The 19320-nt window shown below is 39.2% G+C and overlaps 2 protein-coding genes across 2 annotated transcripts; one reads left to right on the top strand and one right to left on the bottom strand.

Moving 5' to 3' along the window:
- Positions 1-1293: 1293 nt before the first annotated feature.
- Positions 1294-7757, bottom strand: LOC115590197 (type I phosphatidylinositol 4,5-bisphosphate 4-phosphatase-A-like). Its single transcript, XM_030431467.1, has 7 exons — positions 7451-7757; positions 5975-6156; positions 5256-5362; positions 4503-4614; positions 4355-4407; positions 4180-4270; positions 1294-4020 (listed from the first exon to the last, which is right to left on the bottom strand). The coding sequence occupies exons 1-7, from the start codon at positions 7551-7553 to the stop codon at positions 3877-3879; spliced, it is 792 nt and encodes a 263-aa protein (XP_030287327.1). The 5' UTR covers positions 7554-7757; the 3' UTR covers positions 1294-3876.
- A 2067-nt stretch (positions 7758-9824) lies between these two features.
- Positions 9825-18733, top strand: LOC115589353 (uncharacterized). The gene is made up of 11 exons (XM_030430196.1): positions 9825-9944; positions 11401-11585; positions 11797-11934; positions 12959-13094; positions 13262-13439; positions 14397-14538; positions 15384-15524; positions 15909-15961; positions 16054-16134; positions 16306-16385; positions 18116-18733. The coding sequence occupies exons 1-11, from the start codon at positions 9825-9827 to the stop codon at positions 18224-18226; spliced, it is 1365 nt and encodes a 454-aa protein (XP_030286056.1). The 3' UTR covers positions 18227-18733.
- Positions 18734-19320: the final 587 nt, after the last annotated feature.

The raw sequence follows: 19320 nt of genomic DNA, 5'->3' as shown, positions 1-19320 counted from the left end.
GTTGGACCCATCTGTGAAAGCTGAACTAGGGACAGAAGACATAAGATTATCTCGACCATCACTGTGGTTTTATAAGGAGTTTTAATACAAAGTGATAGTTGACCTTGAAGTTCAGTGGTTGACATAATAATACATTTCACCTGTTAACTTACCTGGCGCACTCAAAAAAGAGATTGTGGTCTTACATCTGTACACAGGATGAAGACGCAACAAATATTTTATGCATCGCCAGACTGATAATGAAGGTAATTCTTCAAAAGACACCATCCTGTGTCCAACCCTCATTCCTTTATAGGGATAAATGGATCTAGAATTTCACAGCAGCTGGTTCTGACTTCACAAACGGACTAATCAACATGTTGATGGTCGTGATGAGCAGCAACCCACAACGGTGGAGACACATGAAGACGGCGCAACTGTTTGAACATGTGTAGAAAGAAAAGAGGCAGGTCTGTTTCTCTTGAATGTGTTGGCTTGTTAATAAGCTAACATTAGCATGCTACATGGGCTACAGCCAAGAATATCAGGATATCAGCTCTGTTTTTTTACTCTAGATGTAAATATCTATACATATAATAATAATAAACTAATTCAGACCATAAATGTCTGCACAAAAATATATTTCTATTCATAAATCAGTGTGTGAGTAACGACGCACCATCTTACAGTGACAAGGATGGTTGATTCTCAAGTTTTCTGTAGAATTAAGCTGATCATGTTCTGTGTGCTTGTTGTGTTGTCATCCTCTTACCGCCTGCTGACCTCTGGTGGTTCTTGGTGGTAAGTACAACACAATACAAGTGGTTTACTGATTTTCTTATAACACATGTACATTTTTTCTTTTAAATAACATCGTCACAATGATGGGGAGAAATAAAGCTAACTTGCAATCTTAAGGTTTGAGGTTAAACACTTCTCATTTGTTTACAGTTTTGATAGTTAAATTTGGTTTTAACCTGCTTACCGTCTCCTTTAAATGTGATTATTTGTTCATTTTCAAACTTTTAAATATGTTACAGGTTGTATAAATTGGTGCAGGTGTCTGTAAAAACCCCTAATCGCTAAATCGAAATACTGTAACACCTACTTTTGGTGAGTGTTTGAGCTGTCTTCAGGTACAAATGCGACCAACGTTTACTGGAAACGTTTACTGTGAACTCAGTAGGAACAATTACTCTCAATACTGGTGATCTTAACAGTTTCCTTCATAAATTGTGATATATTGTGATAAATATTACTTATTATTTGAGAAAAATCACCAAATCCCTGAACTATAAATGCAAATAAGAGACATTTGAGACAGAGAACCTTGTTAAAAGTATTACTTTGTTTCACATTATACAAAAAAAACAAAACAATCCATCCACCTGAATAATATTGACAAAAACATACAGTAGTAGTACATCAGTACAATGTAGTGCAACATGTTTCACAGTCAGCGGGTACTTTACATTAATCAGCCACAAGAGGGAAGCGACAGCTCTGATAATTCTGTACAGTCCAAAATATTCAACATCCACTGAATATATTTACACTTTAACAGAGAACGAGTCACTGGAACAGGCTGAAAGAGTGTGTCAGCTCACTTTAGTTTGATTCAGATAACATGGATGATGAGTAAAAAGACAGACAGTGAATAAATAAATCGTTCTCTGTGTGCTTCAAGTGGTTTGTATCAGTTTGGGTTTTAGTTTTTTAAAAAAGAAGACATTTAGCAGAATGTGAAGATGTTTCCAGTCAAGTTTACACAATCAAATCTTTGTAATGTCATCAATCGTTTCATCAGCACAGAACGTTAAGCTTCTTTAATATGAATCCTTTTGAAATGAGATAAAAAACACTGTATGTAAAGTCAATGAATGCCCCTGAATCCCAGTGAGATGATCTGACATGATACTAGAGAAGATGCCACTCACTCTGAACTAATGCGCGTCTACTGATTTATACATTTCCCTCACCGTGTTATGTTTGTTATCTTTGTATTGTTTTTACAACAAGCCTGTACATTTGATCACACATAAACTCTCCTCTGATTGGAGGAAAGCCTTCCTGCATGATTATAACATTTACAGCAGTTAAATTAAGCACTTCGGACAAATAATCTGTGTCAGCAAACATATAAGAAATGTTCTATTTAGCGACCAATGCCCCAAAAGAAAATACATGTAGATACTTGTAAAATGATATGTTCACTTGATGTAGTTATTAAGATGTTTTCAGTAGTTTGTGGTTGAAGTTAATGTGCTGATCTCAGAGAAGCTGTTCAACCCAAGTTCAGAACTGATTGAAGAGTTTTATTCCAAAAGAGTTAGTTTAGTTTGACATTTTGAGAAATATATTAACTTGATTTGGGGAAATGTTTTACTGCATCATAGATTTTCCCAATCCCTACTACAGAGAGTAGCTAGTTAGCTTAGCATAAAGACTGGAAACAGGGGGAAAGAGCTAGCCTGCCTCTGTCCAGACCACAAATAATGCCACACATAACACCCAGTAAAAGTACAATTAGTTTGTTTGTCTTGTACAAAATAAAATAAAAACAAAAGATAACAGGTTGATGAAGTGAGCTGATTCAATGCTATGTTTTTATGCTAAGCTAACTGGCTGCTAGCTAATGCTGCGTATTTACTGCACATGTGTGAGTGTGGTATCAATCTTCTCATCTAACTCTCGGCGAGAAAGTGAAAATGCTATTTTTCCAAAATGTCAAAATGTTCCTTTAAAAAGGTCCAGTGTGTAGGTTTTAGGGCAGAAATGGATTATAATATTCAAAGTTGTGTGTTTAAAAGTGAATAATTACCTGAAATGAGGAGTTGTTTAGTTGTTTTTAAACAGACTTAGATGCAAACGAGGGCCTTTCATGGTTTTTTGTCGTGAGGCGAGGGTTATTCAGTTAGTTGCGGTCTCAAACCTCACTGCTAGGTGCCACTAAATCCTCAACACTGGACCTTTCTAAAGGGGCTCATGGTTTATTTTACTTCCAAGTTTGAATCATTTTGAAAGTAGTACAGTGGATCTAGTTGTTACTGCCATTTGGAAAAAAAACCCTTCAATGAAGAACAAAAAATGTTAAAGCGAGAACAAGATAAGTGAGACAGAATGAGGATTTACGTCAAAGGTTGGACTTAATTTCATTTAAAAAATAGCAAAAATAAGCACATCTTGTTTCTTCCCTCCAGTTTGATTAGATTTAATTAATGTTTTCTCTTATTTGGTATAATTATATAACTTAAAGGCTAACTAACACACCTCCTCCACTGGATTTATTCCTCAACTGATCCATACAAATTGAGCCTACACTGATAAGAGTTAAGCTCTTATAATGATTTTTTCCGAAGAGGAAATTATAACTTTGGGGTGAAAAAATAATCAAAACGAACTTGTTTTTTTTAAATAATATTGTTGTGAACAAAACGACTGCTGGTAGCTCCAATCTAAAAAATAGCACCATCAGGCTTTGAAACAACATGGAAGAAAGCTACGGGGTGAAAAACAAATATTTAAATATCTAAAGTACATTTTCTTTCTGCTCTCTTTTATCCAGCGTGTTCATCTTCATCTCAAACTACGTTGGTTCTTCTCTCCAAACTCCAATTCCACATGTGCAAGAAACCATCTTGAATTCGTGTTGGTGAGTAAAAGACAGGGGAAAATCTCCATTTTGCACTTTTTGACAATTGACAGCTCATATGTATGGTGAATTTGATTTGGCATCAATGTGGAATTATATTTATGATATCTCATCGATTTTCTACCGCCTCTGCTTCTCACCATGTCGACCTTAATCCTCCCTCTCTTCATACACTAGCCCTCTCACCTTCCTACCTTCCTTCCTTCCTTCCTTCCTTCCCTTTCTCTCGCCTTCCCTCTCTCTGTCTACGTGATGTTGGATATGGGGTCGCTGATTTTCAGACACCTCCAGTAGATCGTCCTCACCATGGCAAACAGAGCGAGGAAGATCAGAAACACCCACGAAACGTAGATCCCTTTAGAGCTCTGAGCCGGCGTCCATGTACCGACCTGAAGTCAGAGACAGACAGGGGGTCAATAACAATACACAATGAATAATAATAATCTTGTCGGCCTCTCATTCAACGTCTTATTAACATCTGACAGTATACAGAAAAAAAGGAATTCTTCTAAATAACCATAAACCGTCACACACACACAGACACTCACCATAAGTCCTGCTGTGGAGGCGGCGAGGACGATGAACAGCAAGAAGCACAGCAGGCTCCTCCTCCTGGGGTACCGGCGACCAATAGAAGAGCTGGAAATAAGGAAACAGAAAATATATAATGAGTAAAAAACGAAACAGTTTTGGGGAATACTCAAGAATTATTTCGGTACTTACACTTTTCGGCAGTGTGGACATCGGGCCAAGGTCCGGTCAGAAAACTCCGTCCACTGCAGGAAAGAGAAGAAAGAAGGATGACAACAACTGACAAAGAATGATTTATAAATAGTAAAATCGTTGTCATCCGTGTGTGTGTGTGTCGTACCAGGAATGTATTGGAGCAGTGTCCACAGATGATCCGGATGCCGACGGGCTGATGCTGCGGCTCAGGACTGTCTCTGCCGATGTGAACGGGTCCCAGGTTGATGATGCGTTTACTGGCAGAAGAAAAGAAACGTTACAAAAACCTTCCTTTTTCCTGCTGGATGTGAAAATAACCATGTAGAAGAAGTTATAATGTACCAATATGCTACTGTCACAGCTTGTTTCTGCTGCCACCAAGAGGAGATCAAAAAACAGTACAACTGAAGTCTGCCAACAGATCAAAATTTTACATATGTACATTTCCTTTCAGAGTTTAGCTTCTCATCATCTTTAGTTTCTGTCATTATCTCTGAAAAATGTGTGTTTTTGCTAAAACATTGACTTCACAAAACTCTTTTCAAACATTTAAAGACTTTTACAGCAAAGACATACAAAAACAACAGCAGCCCAGCTGATCTTTGATGTTTTATAACGGAGCAGAAGAGACACCTGTCCAGTTTGAACTAAAGTGGAGGACTTGTTGTTACTCTGCGAGATCTAGGCTGATAAACCTTTCTTTTCTGGTGCAGCTAAAGATAAAGAAACTGCTAAAACAGTTTATTTTGGCAGCTGCACAAGTAGAATGACTTCAGAACAATCTCATCCGTGACTACTTTATGTGAATGGCCGGTGGATGAACGGGCTTCCCCTGCACAGATGGTGTGATGACGAGCCAAAGATGAGATAAGTGAATAATAATCCCGCGCTGTCTCACCAGTAAGGCCTCGGACAGGCGATCCTCTGCGACGTGACTTTGCAAATCAGCAGACAGTTACATGGACAGCGGACGTACTTCTTCCCAACGGGGGCGTTCTTTATAGGCTGCAGAGGGAACGAAGACAAAGAGAAGTGGAGAGTAAGAGAACCGTCAACTCTAAAACACATCTCAGTGGTTCAATTTCGATTTCATCAGCAGAAATTCTGCACGTCTCCTCAGGAACACTTCCTGAGACAGGAAGCACGAGCCTCTGTCGACGTCTGGGTGTTAAACATGACACTCAGCGCAACGGTTTGGTGTTCTGCGGTGTCTGACTCAACTTCTTCTCAGCTTTTGGACACTTTAAGATCTGTGAGAACATTTCTAACATGGCGAAAAGCTAACAAATCTGTGACGGGAATAGAAGTCCATAATTATGCTTTCTAACATCAAACACGAGGCAGGAAATAAAAACCGTATGCATAAACACACTAGGGCTGCGACTAAAGATTGTTTTCATTGTTGAATATTTTCTCTGTTCTTCGATTAAATTGTTTGGTTTAAAAAAATGTCAGATAATGTTGATCAGACTGTCTTTATTTTGTCCACAACCTGAAGCTATTACGTTTACTGTCACACAGCAGGAAAGAAACCAGAAAATATTCACATTTAAGAAGCTGGAATTAAAGAATGCAGATGAATCGATCACCAGCCTGGTTGCTCTCTGTGTGACTCACCGTAGCTTCGTTGCAGATGCTGCACTTCACCACGTGCTGGTGCGTCTTGCCCTCCACAGATATGGCGCTCTGACAGACCCGGCAGCTGATGACCGGAGCGCTGCTGCTGTCCGGGCTGCCCTGCGGCGAGTAAGGAGGCGGAGGCTCACTTTGGACCAACGAGCTGGGGAACGGCGCCAAACCTGGAGAGCCGGGAGGAAACAGCTCGGTTACGGTTTTCTGTCAATACCACACACAATTAAAACGATCATTTTTCAATACGAAACTGTGACGGACTGTTTGAGTTTTAATAATGTGCGCACCTTTTTATTTATTTTGAAACCACAAGCCTTTCACTGCATGACTTTTCCTTAATAATGTGTTTTTTTAATGTATTTTGAAGCCTAGAAGATGCTAAAATAAAACACGCAAGATGTAGGAGCATTCATATCTCAAATTAGCCGTTCCTCTACGTCCAAAAAATCAAAATGACCTCCTTCTCTAACCCGACAAGACGACTCATCCCAGCTGATACAGCGCCGGATTAGTTTCCCTCTGCAAACATTAACCATCTACTCACAGAGAGCCAAACACTGTATAACAATCAAATCAGTGAGCGTGACTTTATCAAGAGAGCGACACACCCAAAGGCCAGACTTGATCAAGCGGAGTACAGGAAGGAAAGGAAGTGTGAAAGGAAGGATTTGAGTTCAGGGTTGATACGTAAAGGACAAGGTAATAAAGAGATTAAGATTCGACAACATACAGAGTGAAGTCTTCGACAAGTCTGAATACAATGATGGAGTATTTATGTACGGAAAATTGAGTACAAGCCAATCAATTTCTGTATTGGTACATCCGTCAATTAATAACATAATCTTTTAGTCAACAAATCGTCAGGAAATTGTGAAACTGCCCTCCATAAGTTTGGCATGTTCGGCCTTTTGCAAACCCTCACATCTGAGAAAGTAGAAACTTCCAGATAAATCCTCGTAAATCAATATTCTGTTTATCAACTAAGATACTTTTTAGATATAAATGTCTATTAAAGGGTTTTAACTGTTGTTACTATCAGCTAACTAGACACCCTGGCTGATCTTTGACCTTTGGTCCACAAGACAAACCTCCAACCAAACTGACCACAAGTCAGTTTTGCTCATTCACTTCCTTTAAAAACAGCCAATTTTAATAACAAAATGTACATTTCACATCACTAACTGTATGTTATATACTTTACATGACTGTCACGAATTTGTGACACCATAAAAACTTTATTAACAAACCACAATGTGTGTGTAAGGTGGATATCCGCCTGAGGAGGTTGTAAACTTCATTATTGACAGCTAACGTTAGCCACACAGCTAGCTAGCTAAACAAACACTAGCTAACATTTGTTTACGATACTCTTCAGCCGGAACACGAACTAAACTTATTTATTTTGCTCCTCTGAAACATATAAATGTGTCTGTATGTGTCGAAGCGAAGCAGCCGACATACTCTGTGGTTTTGACGGATATCCGTGAGAGCTGCCCCCGGGAGAGAAGCCGTTGGTCCCGTCGTACTGGTCGGACAGCAGCGGCGACCGTTCCCCGTCCGCCATCGCTCTCGCCGGACTCCGGCCACTCGAAAACGCCCTCAGGAAGAGTCTGTGCCCCGGGTGAGAGCGCTCAGAGTCCCGTCAGAGGCTTCTGGAGGAGTCGCTGAGGAGATTTCAGCCCCGGAGCTCGGCGGTTCGGGGTCTTAACATCCACATGACACTGCGAGAACACAGAAGGCGGAAGTGAAACAACGAAAACATCAGTCACATGACGGGGATCTGAGTCACGGCTGTGATGGACAGCGCGCTCCACCAATCAACGAGCTCGGTTGGGATGGGCGGGGCTTAAGACGCTGTCTGATCCGATGGACTGTTTGACAGCTCGGGCCGCGTTCTAATACGCACACAAAGCGTCCTTCACGGGGTGTGTACCATCTTTTCAAGCAAGGGGAACACGGTTTAGACTTATTTACAGCTTCCTTTGTTTAAGTATGTGCATTTTGGCTTCAAGAGAAGACTGAATATAGAACATTTTACATTTAAAAGCCTTCAATGTGAGGCTATTTGGAGAGTTTAATCACCTTTGACAAGGAAGTGATGTTTTCACACTTGTCTGTATGTTAGTTGGTTTGTTAACAGGATTACACAAAAACCACTTAACAGATTTCCAAGAAAACTGGATGGAGGATGGATCTCAGCCCAGAAAAGACCCCATTAACTTTTGATGTGATTCCAGATATAAAAACAGATTCAGTTCTTTTTATTAATATTGCAAAAATAGTTTTTTCTGACATTTGTTAATTTCTCAGGGAATATGTATTAATTTTCTTTAATAATCTGATGTATTTAGGTGGCTGATACTTACAATTTGAAGAAGATCCAAATACAAATCCAGATATATCAGATTTGAATATGTTTAAATTAAAATTGAAACAGACTTGATTGAATTAAAAGGGACTGTTACGCCTTGGCTGAGGTTTACACTCGCCAATTAGCTCAAAAACTCAAATCATTTATGTTTTCATTGTGTGCTTTAAAAATATATAATTTAATTCAATTAGACAATATTGTAAACCTCAATTATTTTACTTTTTTGATCTATTTTTAATCTGTTCTTTGTGTATGTTGACATGTTAAAACAGAGAACGTTCAAAAAAGGTTTGTTTGTTTTCAATTTCTCATAATTTGCTTGTTAAAAAAATGTATATATATTTTTGTCGGTTATGTTAAATGTTGGTCTTGTCTTAAAATAAATAATAAAGTTTTGCTTAGAGAAATATATTAGTATGCTCTTCCCTTTTTAAAAAATGACATAAAATGTGATTTACTGAACATTTTCAGTTTAATCTTTATTTCCCCCCAGTGCAGAGCCTGAGTCCACGAACAGATGCTGCATAACTTATATTTAACAGAACAGCAATAAATAATTATCATTCATACTTAAGTGCTTTTACTGAACATGCATCATATAAACTGAATCATTCAGTTGATTTAAGTTGCTGCTAAAAGACATGATGACACACAGGAACACAAAGATAACTACTGACTGATTTTTATCCAGTTTAATAATATAAGTTCATTTATTTAGTCATTTCTAAATGAAATGTACATGTGTTGAGTTTAGCCTCAGGCTTCTGTTGCATAACTGTGACGCAGGTATTTTCCATTTCGTTACATCTTTTCTTTCTCAGGCAGCCAAGAATGTCATAATCATACTTCTTGTCTCGCCATCACTGAGATGAAAAATGCACCTACTGACACCTCAACGATTTTTCAGAGCTGGAAGACAGCCACCTCCAAGCAGACGTATATACCTGGAATTTCCTGTATCATAATTCACTTGCACACCTGCCCTAACGTTTGTGGTGCCAGACACTCGTGGAGTTCAAAAACAAGGGTCCACCCAGGAGTCTTTTTTCAGACGACAAGTGATCATTGTTCATTGTTTGGGCACCAAGTAAAGTAAACTCATCAGATGATCCCGTGGGAATACAAAGTCCACATTTCACTCTGTCTTTTGGGAAGAAAATCCAAACACAATCACACAATCACAATTGTAGAAATCAAAAAGGGTTTGATGAAGGTGTGAAGGAAACAGAACAAGACAGTCAGACTATCTCATGTTCATCCGCATTCACTGGAAGCCACCAGACTTCTGATCATATGATTTTATTAACTTCACAATCCAGTTCCTCATTCCAGGTGTTTTACACATCAAAACCAAACAGTCCTCCGTTTGGAGGAGAGCCAAGAGGAAACAGGAAGGGCAGGTGTCTCTGTGGGAACATGTGTTGGTTTTAATTCTCTTTCTTTCTGTTGAGAGACACATTCAACATGTCGCTCTCTCTGCTGCTGCTGCTGCTGCTGCTGGTCGGCGGCGCCCAGGCGAGTCATTTCTACGGGACGGTGATGACTTACTACCCGAAAAACACCAGCTCAGATGGATCTTTGAGGGTACATACATCTTCAAATTTAATACAATTTAATTACCTTTTTTGCAAACTGACAGTTGAATAGTGATGCTAACTGTTGGCTCAACATGCTGATGGGCAAATTATGTAAATATTTGTAGCTTTTATTTCCTATTTATACTGTTCATATTGTTCTTTCTGCTTTTTCTACGTATATATTTTATATTTCTACTTATTTTAATTGATGCTCTCTATTTTTGCTGCTGCAATGATGCAAATTTCCCTGTTTGTGGGTAAAAGTATCGTTGTATCCTATTCCATTTCATCTGTTTCATTTTAGTTTTTACATATTTTGGTATCTAAGTGACGAGTAGGGATGAAAAGCTTTACATTGCTTCGACTGTCAATGTGCGTCAACAAAACAATCTTGTTTTTGCACTTTTCCATTATAAAAATGATCCCAACAGAGAGAGAGAGCTTTTTTATTTAAGAGTAAAATCCTTTTTATTTGACCAGAAACAGGTTCAGTGGTTCTGGTAATGTGCATATTTCCTGCCTCCCTCTTTGTTTCTCTGTGATTTTGCCTGTTTAATGTGTTTTATTCCTTTTACTTGTAGTCAATCATGTTCCTCGTTGTGTTTTTTCATTTTCTTGTTTTAACTTCACCTGAGATTCGGCTTGTGTTGAGTTCTTATACTGCATATACTGTCTTCCTGAGTTTCCTGCTTGTGCTTGACTATCAAAGCACTTTATAAGCTCTCTTTTCACACGAGCTACATAACTAAAATGTATCATTACTATCTTTTCCTGAACCAGAAGATAGTTGATTTACATTATTAAAAGAAAAGGAGCAAATTATGACATTTGAGAAACCAGAAACGATGAATGTTTGGTGTTTTTAACTTGAAAAACCTTTTATAAAATGAATCAACTAAAATAAATAATAGGTATAAATGTTTATTAAATGTGTAAACTGATTGTCAAGCTCTTTTTAAAGGTGCTGTATAGATAAAGTTTATAATAACTATTATTATCTTTATTTTTACTCAAAAAACATGTCAAGTGTGGCTGACATTTAGTAAGTCTGATTATGTTTATAGTATAAACACTAAGTTTAAACTTTAATTCATCTAATAAATGTTAATTCAATACTTTATGTTTCTCGAGCACATTAAACATCAGCACTTTGTAAACAAAGATAAAGATGCAGATACACAAGTTGTTTTTATTGTAAAAAGGTACAATCATTTACATATTGTGCTAAGTTGTATAATTGGTGCACCTAAATCAAATCACCCTGATGAAAACAGGAGTCGTAATGCACGACAAAGATTTTTATGTTTTCCCCTGAAAACAAACAAATCAAACACTTTACAGCAAATTGGATAATATCTTTAATTGATTATCTTGTTGACCATATGATAATAATCCAGTTATCTTCAGGGCTTTAAAAGCAACAGCAGTCACCTTCCTGCAATTTCTTCACTGTGACATCACAGGTGGTCGCTCGCTATAAGCTGGGCTTCACATCATGTTCTCATTCTGACACGTGGAGCTGCACTGGTAACTGTGGGACTCAGACCTCTGTGGTTCTGAACGTGGTCCAAGAGCTCTCTGGAGAGTGGTGTCAGAGGGAGGGGATCATGATCCGCCAGCTGACCAGCAACGCACCGTTTCAGCTTCAGTAAGTGCATCACGACCACACTGAGGGCCAAAATGTCGACTGGACTAAATGAAAACAATATCTTTAAAACGGACACGTACTGTGAGTGCTGCTGAACTGGTGGCTATGTGCAAAACAACGATTGATTCATAATTTACATGAGGATTTGATATCTTACTCACACCTACAACCATACAGTAAAAACAGACTTTCTCCTGAACGTCCACCACAGGTTAAGCGGTGGTAATTGGATAGCTAACACACAAGGCCTCGGATCGTGGAGAGCTTTGACGGAAGTGGAGCTGAGGAACCGGTCGGACACCGGCCAAGCCAACAGATCACCTCAAACCACCATAGTGCCAGGACTGAGGTAAGCATCCTCCATGTCTTGTGTATTTAAGCAACTTTATGTGTCACATTTTGGCATCAGTTCATCTGATCAATTTTGGTGCTTACTTTTGAAAAGCAAGATGAGATGTGAGGTGTTTGCAGTGTAATTTCATTTAAAATGTTCATTGATATGTTGATGTTAATGTCCAGTAGCAACAAGCCAACTCCAAAAACAGATCAAACCGAACAACGAATGGAACTGATGCAGTGAATCTGCAGTTTACAAAGTGCCTTGACAAACAAGCAAAGGCAGGAAACTCACCCAACAGACGAGTCAAACACAAGGAAGTGAAAAGAATAAGAGCAAAGAAAAGAAAAGAATAAAGGACAATAAATGGATAGATTAGAAATAAAAAATGCTAAACAATGGTACTAGGTAAAGTAAAAAAAAAAGGAAAACTAGACTCCACACTGTTTTGTTCCCCTAGATTCAGACTTGTTTAGATAAAATTACATTTAATCACAATTATATCACAATCAGACTACACAGAGGTGGAGGAAGACCAGCGTTCAGGACTTTGTGTCAACATTTATCAGCCTGAAATTACAGGATGTTGCATCTTTTCATCGAGACATCGGAACAAATCGCAGCCAAAAAATGTTTATTGCTTATGAGAAGTCGGGACAATTTCCTGCTGTGTTTCTGATGACCAAAACCAGGTATTTCAAGACAAAACATGATCTTATGTGAACCCTAATCAACTGGTTTTTGTGCCCAAATCCAGCCAGACCTCAAGCAGAGCGTTTTCGCAACATAGCAAATTATACTACATACTGCTACATATTACACTACATACAGAAAAGCAAAGTTTCTGTATATTTTTGTGGTTTGCAGAAACGTAGAATGCCAAAATTTTGTTCCGATGACTGGGTTGGACATCATCAAATTGAAATGGGATGATATTAGACCGTTGTCTCCAGAAAACAATGTGACATTTACCTGCTGCCCGGATCATGTTTGACATGTCGAATGGCAAAATATCAGATTTCTTTCTCTTTCTCAGAGTTCCTTCAAACTGTCGGAGAGATTTCAACCTGTTGGCGTTCGACCCTGACGGAGACGAGGTCAAATGCAGGATTGGAATCTCAGGGTCAGAGTGTAGCTCCTGCACACTGCCCTCTGCTCTCAACCTCTCATCCGTGAGTCGCCAGAGTCCACAATAACTCTTCTTTCAAGAGAAAAAAATGAACAAACTCTGGTTTCAAATACAAACTTAATGTAGAAGAACACAGATTTCTTCATTTCTTATTCATTACCTGACAGAACCCACTTAATTTGACCTCATGTCCCTTTTCATTCGTTGCAGTCTTGCACTCTGTCATACAACTTCAATACCAGCACTAATCAAGGGGCGTATCCAATACAGCTGGTGATGGAGGACTTTCCCCGGCAGACGATCAACCTCACTGCAACCAGCGGTACTCAGGTGTCGCTAACTACCAACAATGCTATCAGCAAACTACCAGTCCAGTTTATTGTAAGGGGTAAGATTCCTTGTCCTCACTGCTGCAAATTAGTGTAAGAGTTGCACAGACATTCAAAGTAATCGTAGTTTGGTTGATCCCCATTGAGTGAGTAAAATCAGTTTTTATAAAGGTTATTTGCCATCATTAAAATCCTATAAGGTCCTATCAAGACCAGGGATGGGCGAAAGAAATCCTTATATGCATTGCGATTGTCTCTTGGAAGATTTTGCCATGAAATTTCAGCAGAAATTGAAAAAACTCAACTTTCAGCATTATGATGCCCTTTAACAATTATGTTACAGCGGGCTGTACGATCTTTAATTCTGAACTAATGGGAGGAAAAGTCAGGGCAATCACAAAAGACAGAGGGATTCATCCTCTGGCAAGCATGAATGTACAAAAGTTTTTGGCAATCCAACCGCTGCTGAGATATTCTAATCTAGACCAAAGTCAACACATATTCATACCTAAACGTCTTAAGAGTTTGACTACCAGTGATTTCCAAAACGACATACTGTGCACCAGCGTCAGGAGTACCAGTCCTTCATCATTTGGTTTAGGCATTAAAACTACTAGGTTAGGTTTAAACAAATACTGTGGTTTGTACTAAAATAAGTATGTAGCTTAACTTACCTGTGTGTTTTGTGACATCCCGTAATTTATGTAGGTAACTAAGTTTAAAAAACTCTGAGTTTTAATTTTATTTTTTTTACAAACAGCAGCATCCTGAGTTAAAGTCATGTGGCTGTTTGACCCATCCATTCTTTCTTGTTGTTTACAGACACCTGACTTCCTCCTTTGCTGCCATCATAATTAGTATGGCCACTAGAGGGCACCACCCAACAATTATCACAAATATGGGTCATAATAAGCTGCTTGCACAGTTGACCTTTATGGTCGTTTTTCTGATGATGGACGCACCAAAGGCTTCCCATTCGTAGAAAAACAGAAATTTGTGCTTTTCTTATGTTCCAGTGGACGCTGCGGTGACAGATTGCACAGAGGGATTGTATCTGCCAAAGTTCCTGCCTCCAACCCCGGCCAACGGAGCTCGACTGTTCACCCCTGTCAATCAGCCTCTGGAAATCAGGATCAATGCACAGGCAAATATTTCTACGTGAGTCAAATAAACCAAAAACTTAGGATACCAGATTTAACGATGTCCTGCAGAACCCTTGCCAAGGTTTTCAGGTGCAGAAAGCTTCTGTTTCGTAGGCAACTGGACTTGTTTCAGTTTCTTGAAGATGTTTCACCTCATCCAAGAGGTTTCTTCAGTTCTAACTAACTGTAGAGAAGTTGGTCGGCTTTTAAACTCTGTGTGGGAGTGTCCTTACAGAGTCATTAAGGAGACAGCTTAACAACCATGCACACCTGGGTTCACCTAGCTGTAGCAACCCACATGAAGGCCGGGTCGAGTGGCCCTAACGACTCTGAAACTCACACACATGCTCACACATGAGCTCACACGTGTCTGGAAACTCCCACACAGACTTTGAAAGCTTGCAACTCCTCTCAAGTTATTTAGAGCTGAAGAAGCCTTGAGAGGTGAAACGTCTTCAAGAATCTGAAACAAGTCCAGTTGCCCATGATACAGCACCTAGATATACCATGACCCTCATGGACAAAGCTTCTGTTGTGTATCTGTGACACCGGAGCATGTAGGGTACATTCTGTGTTAGTTACACAAGAGTTTTGAAGGATTATACCGGTTTGACTACTTTCAAAAGCTTAAATACATTCAGCTGACTCATCAGTACCCTAGAAGTTGTACAGCAACTGCCATGATGGAAACATCATAGACAAGAAATTTGAGTCAGCCAGGTGAGAGAAAAGAAGATTCCGTTCCAACTGCAGAAGAATTTCAATCACGCCGTAATGGAAAAACCTCTGTGGGGGGGTTGTTTTTGAAGTTATGTATTTAACTTGCTGTGCCTTTTCTTCCTCTTTTTCTGTTTGTAAAAGGATCTCTGAGCTGCTGTTCAGTGGGCCACACAACACAAACCGGACCACCGACGCAGGACAGTTCATCCTGAGGTGGACGCCATCTGCGGACGAAGATGGAGAAAGCCACCCATTCTGTTTCGTCGTCCAGGCAACTAATAGGTCTGTTGTCCAGTGATCATAACCCTAGATAAGACCCTCGAGGAATAATTTAACATTTTCAGAAATCATTTGGTTCAAAATTTGTACAGATGGAGCTGCAGCCAGGAGGAGGTTATTTTAGCTTAACAGAAAGCCTGGGAACGTTGAAAGAGCTAGCATGACTTTGTTTGAGGATTTAAGGAGTAATTTGTTGGATGTGGTCAGAGTTCTAGTTTAAAACATTCAAAACATTATGTGTGCTGACCTTATGTCAAAGGTTAATTAATGTATGGTGTTGCAGTGATTTCTGGGGAGTTAGCATTACCCAAACTTACTTTAAAAAGGTGGCACTGGATTATTTACACAACCCACAACAATAGCTACTGTATTGCTTTATGTCCACAGTTCAGTCAAGTATCATTCGGAGCTCCGATGTCTCATTGTGAGTGTTGGAATCGGTGAGTAGAGCCCCGCCTTCATTTTTAAAATTCAATTGCTGATTACCATTAATGATAGAGTTGACACGTGATCTATTACTTTCCGTTTACAGACCCAACAAATACAACCACTCAACCAACAACTATGCCAACAACCACGACACCAGAAGTCACAACACCTGACCCAAACCAGTGTGAGTACAACAATGAATGAATATAATCTTAAACAACATATTATCACAGCTAAATTACAAGTAAGAAAAATGTAATTTGAATTTTGGTGTCCAAAGAATATTGGCATTGAAAGCAAAGCTTAGGCTATGCATTGTAAGGCTGAGTTAACATGTTTTTTGTTTTTTTTATAGATGTCATTGGTCTGAGAGTGCGGATTTCCTCTTTGTTTCCACTGTCTGAAGAAGACATCAGGACTAATGTCATACAACAGGTCAGTCTCTTCTTATCTGATCAGAAATTCAGAGCTTCAGAAATCTGCATTTGCATTTGGAAATGTTCTCCCATGCTCAGTTTTTCTTCTGGTGACCTGACACGAGGCTGGCACTGACGCCAACAACATCAGCTCCTCCACATTTGCTTCTGATGCCATGCCTGTCCGGCAGCTTCTATTTGATTCGGCAACACCAGGCGGCTACCACCTGAAGTTCAGCACAGTGAACTCGGAGTGGCAGAACAAACTCTGCACGTTCATAGTGGCGGAAATCGCTTCTAATTTCTGCCGCCATGGTCGAATCTCCTCTGTTGACCCTCCCCCGTTGAAGTTACTTTACAGTTACCTTGTGGCGGTGTGAAAACGCCTTGATGTAGATAGAAAACCAAGAAAAATGACTTGGTATAGCAATAAGTGCATTTCCAGACATCTGTTTTTTTTTTTAATTAATTTTCAATTTGGGCAGAAAAAACAGTGTTGGACATGAGAGAAGTTCTAAAAAAGAAAAAGGAAATGCAAGAAATGTATCGATATAAATAAAATGTGACAAAGCACATTGGGAACAGACTGTCCCATGAAGCCTCCGCCCCATCGAGGAGGCAAATAATAGCAGCAGATGAAGATGCACCGGTTTGACTGGCACCCTTTTGATATCATGCAATCATTGTGCCATCGTCTTATGTAAAGGTTTAATGAAGCTTTAACTCCCAGTATTCACACAACAGCAGTGGATGGAATCTTATTTCTTTAGCCGGCTTCCAGAATATTTGGTTAAAATTTGCACTACGTTTGAAAGGCAAAATTACCAAGAGAATCCACACAGGGACTGGGACTGCAGTCTGACTCATACCGGCTCTCTTGACAAGGTCATGTGATGCTGGTGTATGAAAGTGATATGAACTTGTGATATCACGTGGCTCTAAAATGTGAGCCAGGTGACAAACAGACCCAGAAAAAGGAAATTAGACAGTAATTTGTTGGTTATACTTGTGGAAATGTCTATTTAGCCCTGCTCAATCTTTGTATAAATAACAAATAAATTGCGTGCAGTACATACGCTGAAGTCTAACTTTTGTTACACAGTACGGCAATCGTTCCTTTCAAGTCTTGTGGAATACAGATCTGCCCAAATACCACCAGGTGACGTAGTAAAAAAGAGAGAAACGGTCCAAGGAAGGTGGAGGGTGGGTTTGATGCGCTTGACTTTCACCCAGGAGACCGGCGTTTTCATGTACATAACATTGGCGCAAACAAACTTGTTCTGATGCCTAAACCTAACCAAAGAGTGACCGATACGCGTTTGTTTTAATGTTCACAAAGACGAAGAACACGGCTCCATAGATTGGCTCTCTATGGAAGAGTTGGAGTACCACCTGCGTGAAAAATAAGACTTTGGTGTTAACACTTTGCCCAGTTTGAAAGTGTAAAGTCATGTACGCAGGTCAATGACACCTGAAAAAATTATCAGCTCCTGCAGATAAAAGTGTAACGTAATGATTCAAATGATACGGACTGATTAAAATCACTGAACGAGGAAGACAACTTACACAAGATGTTTGTCTTGAATACAGTTTTGGATGGCAGCCATTGAGAATCGAACACATTCCGGAGAGGAGTGTGTCGATTGCTTATCATTGTATTTTCTGTTTGGTTGACGAACCTCATCATCATCATCATATCTGAGAGAGTACTGATGGTATCTCAGCAGCACTCTGTGTTTTCTTCTGCAGATTAAAGATGAAATGATAAGACGAGGAGTGCCATCGGACGCCACCCTTCGCCTCGTGAGCAGTATGCAGCTGGGATCTAACACCACAGCGACCCCTGTTGTTACAACGTGATCAATTATTGACCTTTCCTTGACATAAACTGCACATCAATGCACTGGTTTCATTGCTAAAGATAACTGATCTACATCCTCCACTATTAAATCTGTGTGCCACCTTTTTAATTTGTTAATGGATACTGGGATTCAGCAATTTAAATGAAGGTTTTGTATGATTTTGTTTTTATAGCTTTCATGTATAAACACTTGAATGTGCGAATGTCCTGCTAGGGATGCTATAGGGTTTTTTGATTTTACCGTATCGTGATTATTCTGACAGATATTGTGATTGCAATGTTCTTCACGATTAATGAGAAGGATCAGTTTTATATCCCGATTTTCATTTTAACTGAAAAAAACTATTAAAATTATGATGATGTGAGGTTTTTTTTGTCTACGCCATACAAACATATTTTCTTACAACTGGAAAACACGATTTTTTAAATTTTTCTTTTGTCTTTTATTTTTTCGCCCAATTTGTACTTGTTCTGTCTATTTATAATAAATCCAACTGTAAAACTAACTTGTGTTTTTAGTAGAACTAAGCTTCAGTGACTTCAAACATGTCAACACAAAAACATAAAACTAACTGCTTAAACAAACTAGGTCAGTCAAGTATCATTCAGAGCTCCGATGTCTCATTGTGAGTGTTGGAAACAATGAGAAGAGCCTTGCCTTCATTTTTAAAATTAGCCTCAGTGGCTTCACTCAAAGTATTTGTACAGAACTGGTCCGTCCACTTGACCCAGTCCTGCTTCCTAAATTACTGCTATGCCTATTAAAATACGCTGCCTGAGCTTTGGATTTTTTGGGGTTATTCAGTCACCGAGTGTCAATTGTTGAACTTCGCCCCACCCTTGCTCATGCATGCCTAAGCCTTGCCTTTCAGCATTGATAAAATCCCCTGTTACAGACGAACTTGTTTACCTGTCAAATGTTCCACACATTTTGTTGCTAAGGATACAACTTGTTTAAAACATGTTGCTGGCTTCAAATTCAGAATAATTATATATTTACAAAACTAGATGAGGTTGATCAATATATTGTTTTTGTACTATTTTCGATTAAATATACGTCAGAAAGGATTAGCACATCTGCCAAGAAGTTTTC

This window comes from Sparus aurata, chromosome 10, assembly GCF_900880675.1.
Source record: "Sparus aurata chromosome 10, fSpaAur1.1, whole genome shotgun sequence".
Classification (NCBI taxonomy): Eukaryota; Metazoa; Chordata; class Actinopteri; order Spariformes; family Sparidae; genus Sparus; species Sparus aurata.
Note: the sequence above shows the minus strand (reverse complement) of the source record. Positions and strands in the feature narration are given on the sequence as shown.

Coding starts and splice junctions, on each gene's coding strand:
- LOC115589353 (XM_030430196.1), top strand. CDS start 9,825: ATGTCGCTCTCTCTGCTGCTGCTGCTGCTGCTGCTGGTCGGCGGCGCC. Junction 13,440..14,396: donor AGTCCAGTTTATTGTAAGGG/GTAAGATTCCTT, acceptor CTTATGTTCCAG/TGGACGCTGCGGTGACAGAT. Junction 15,525..15,908: donor GTCGTCCAGGCAACTAATAG/GTCTGTTGTCCA, acceptor TTATGTCCACAG/TTCAGTCAAGTATCATTCGG.
- LOC115590197 (XM_030431467.1), bottom strand. CDS start 7,553: ATGGCGGACGGGGAACGGTCGCCGCTGCTGTCCGACCAGTACGACGGG. Junction 6,157..7,450: donor ATATCCGTCAAAACCACAGA/GTATGTCGGCTG, acceptor CCGGCTCTCCAG/GTTTGGCGCCGTTCCCCAGC. Junction 4,615..5,255: donor GCCTGTCCGAGGCCTTACTG/GTGAGACAGCGC, acceptor TTCTTCTGCCAG/TAAACGCATCATCAACCTGG.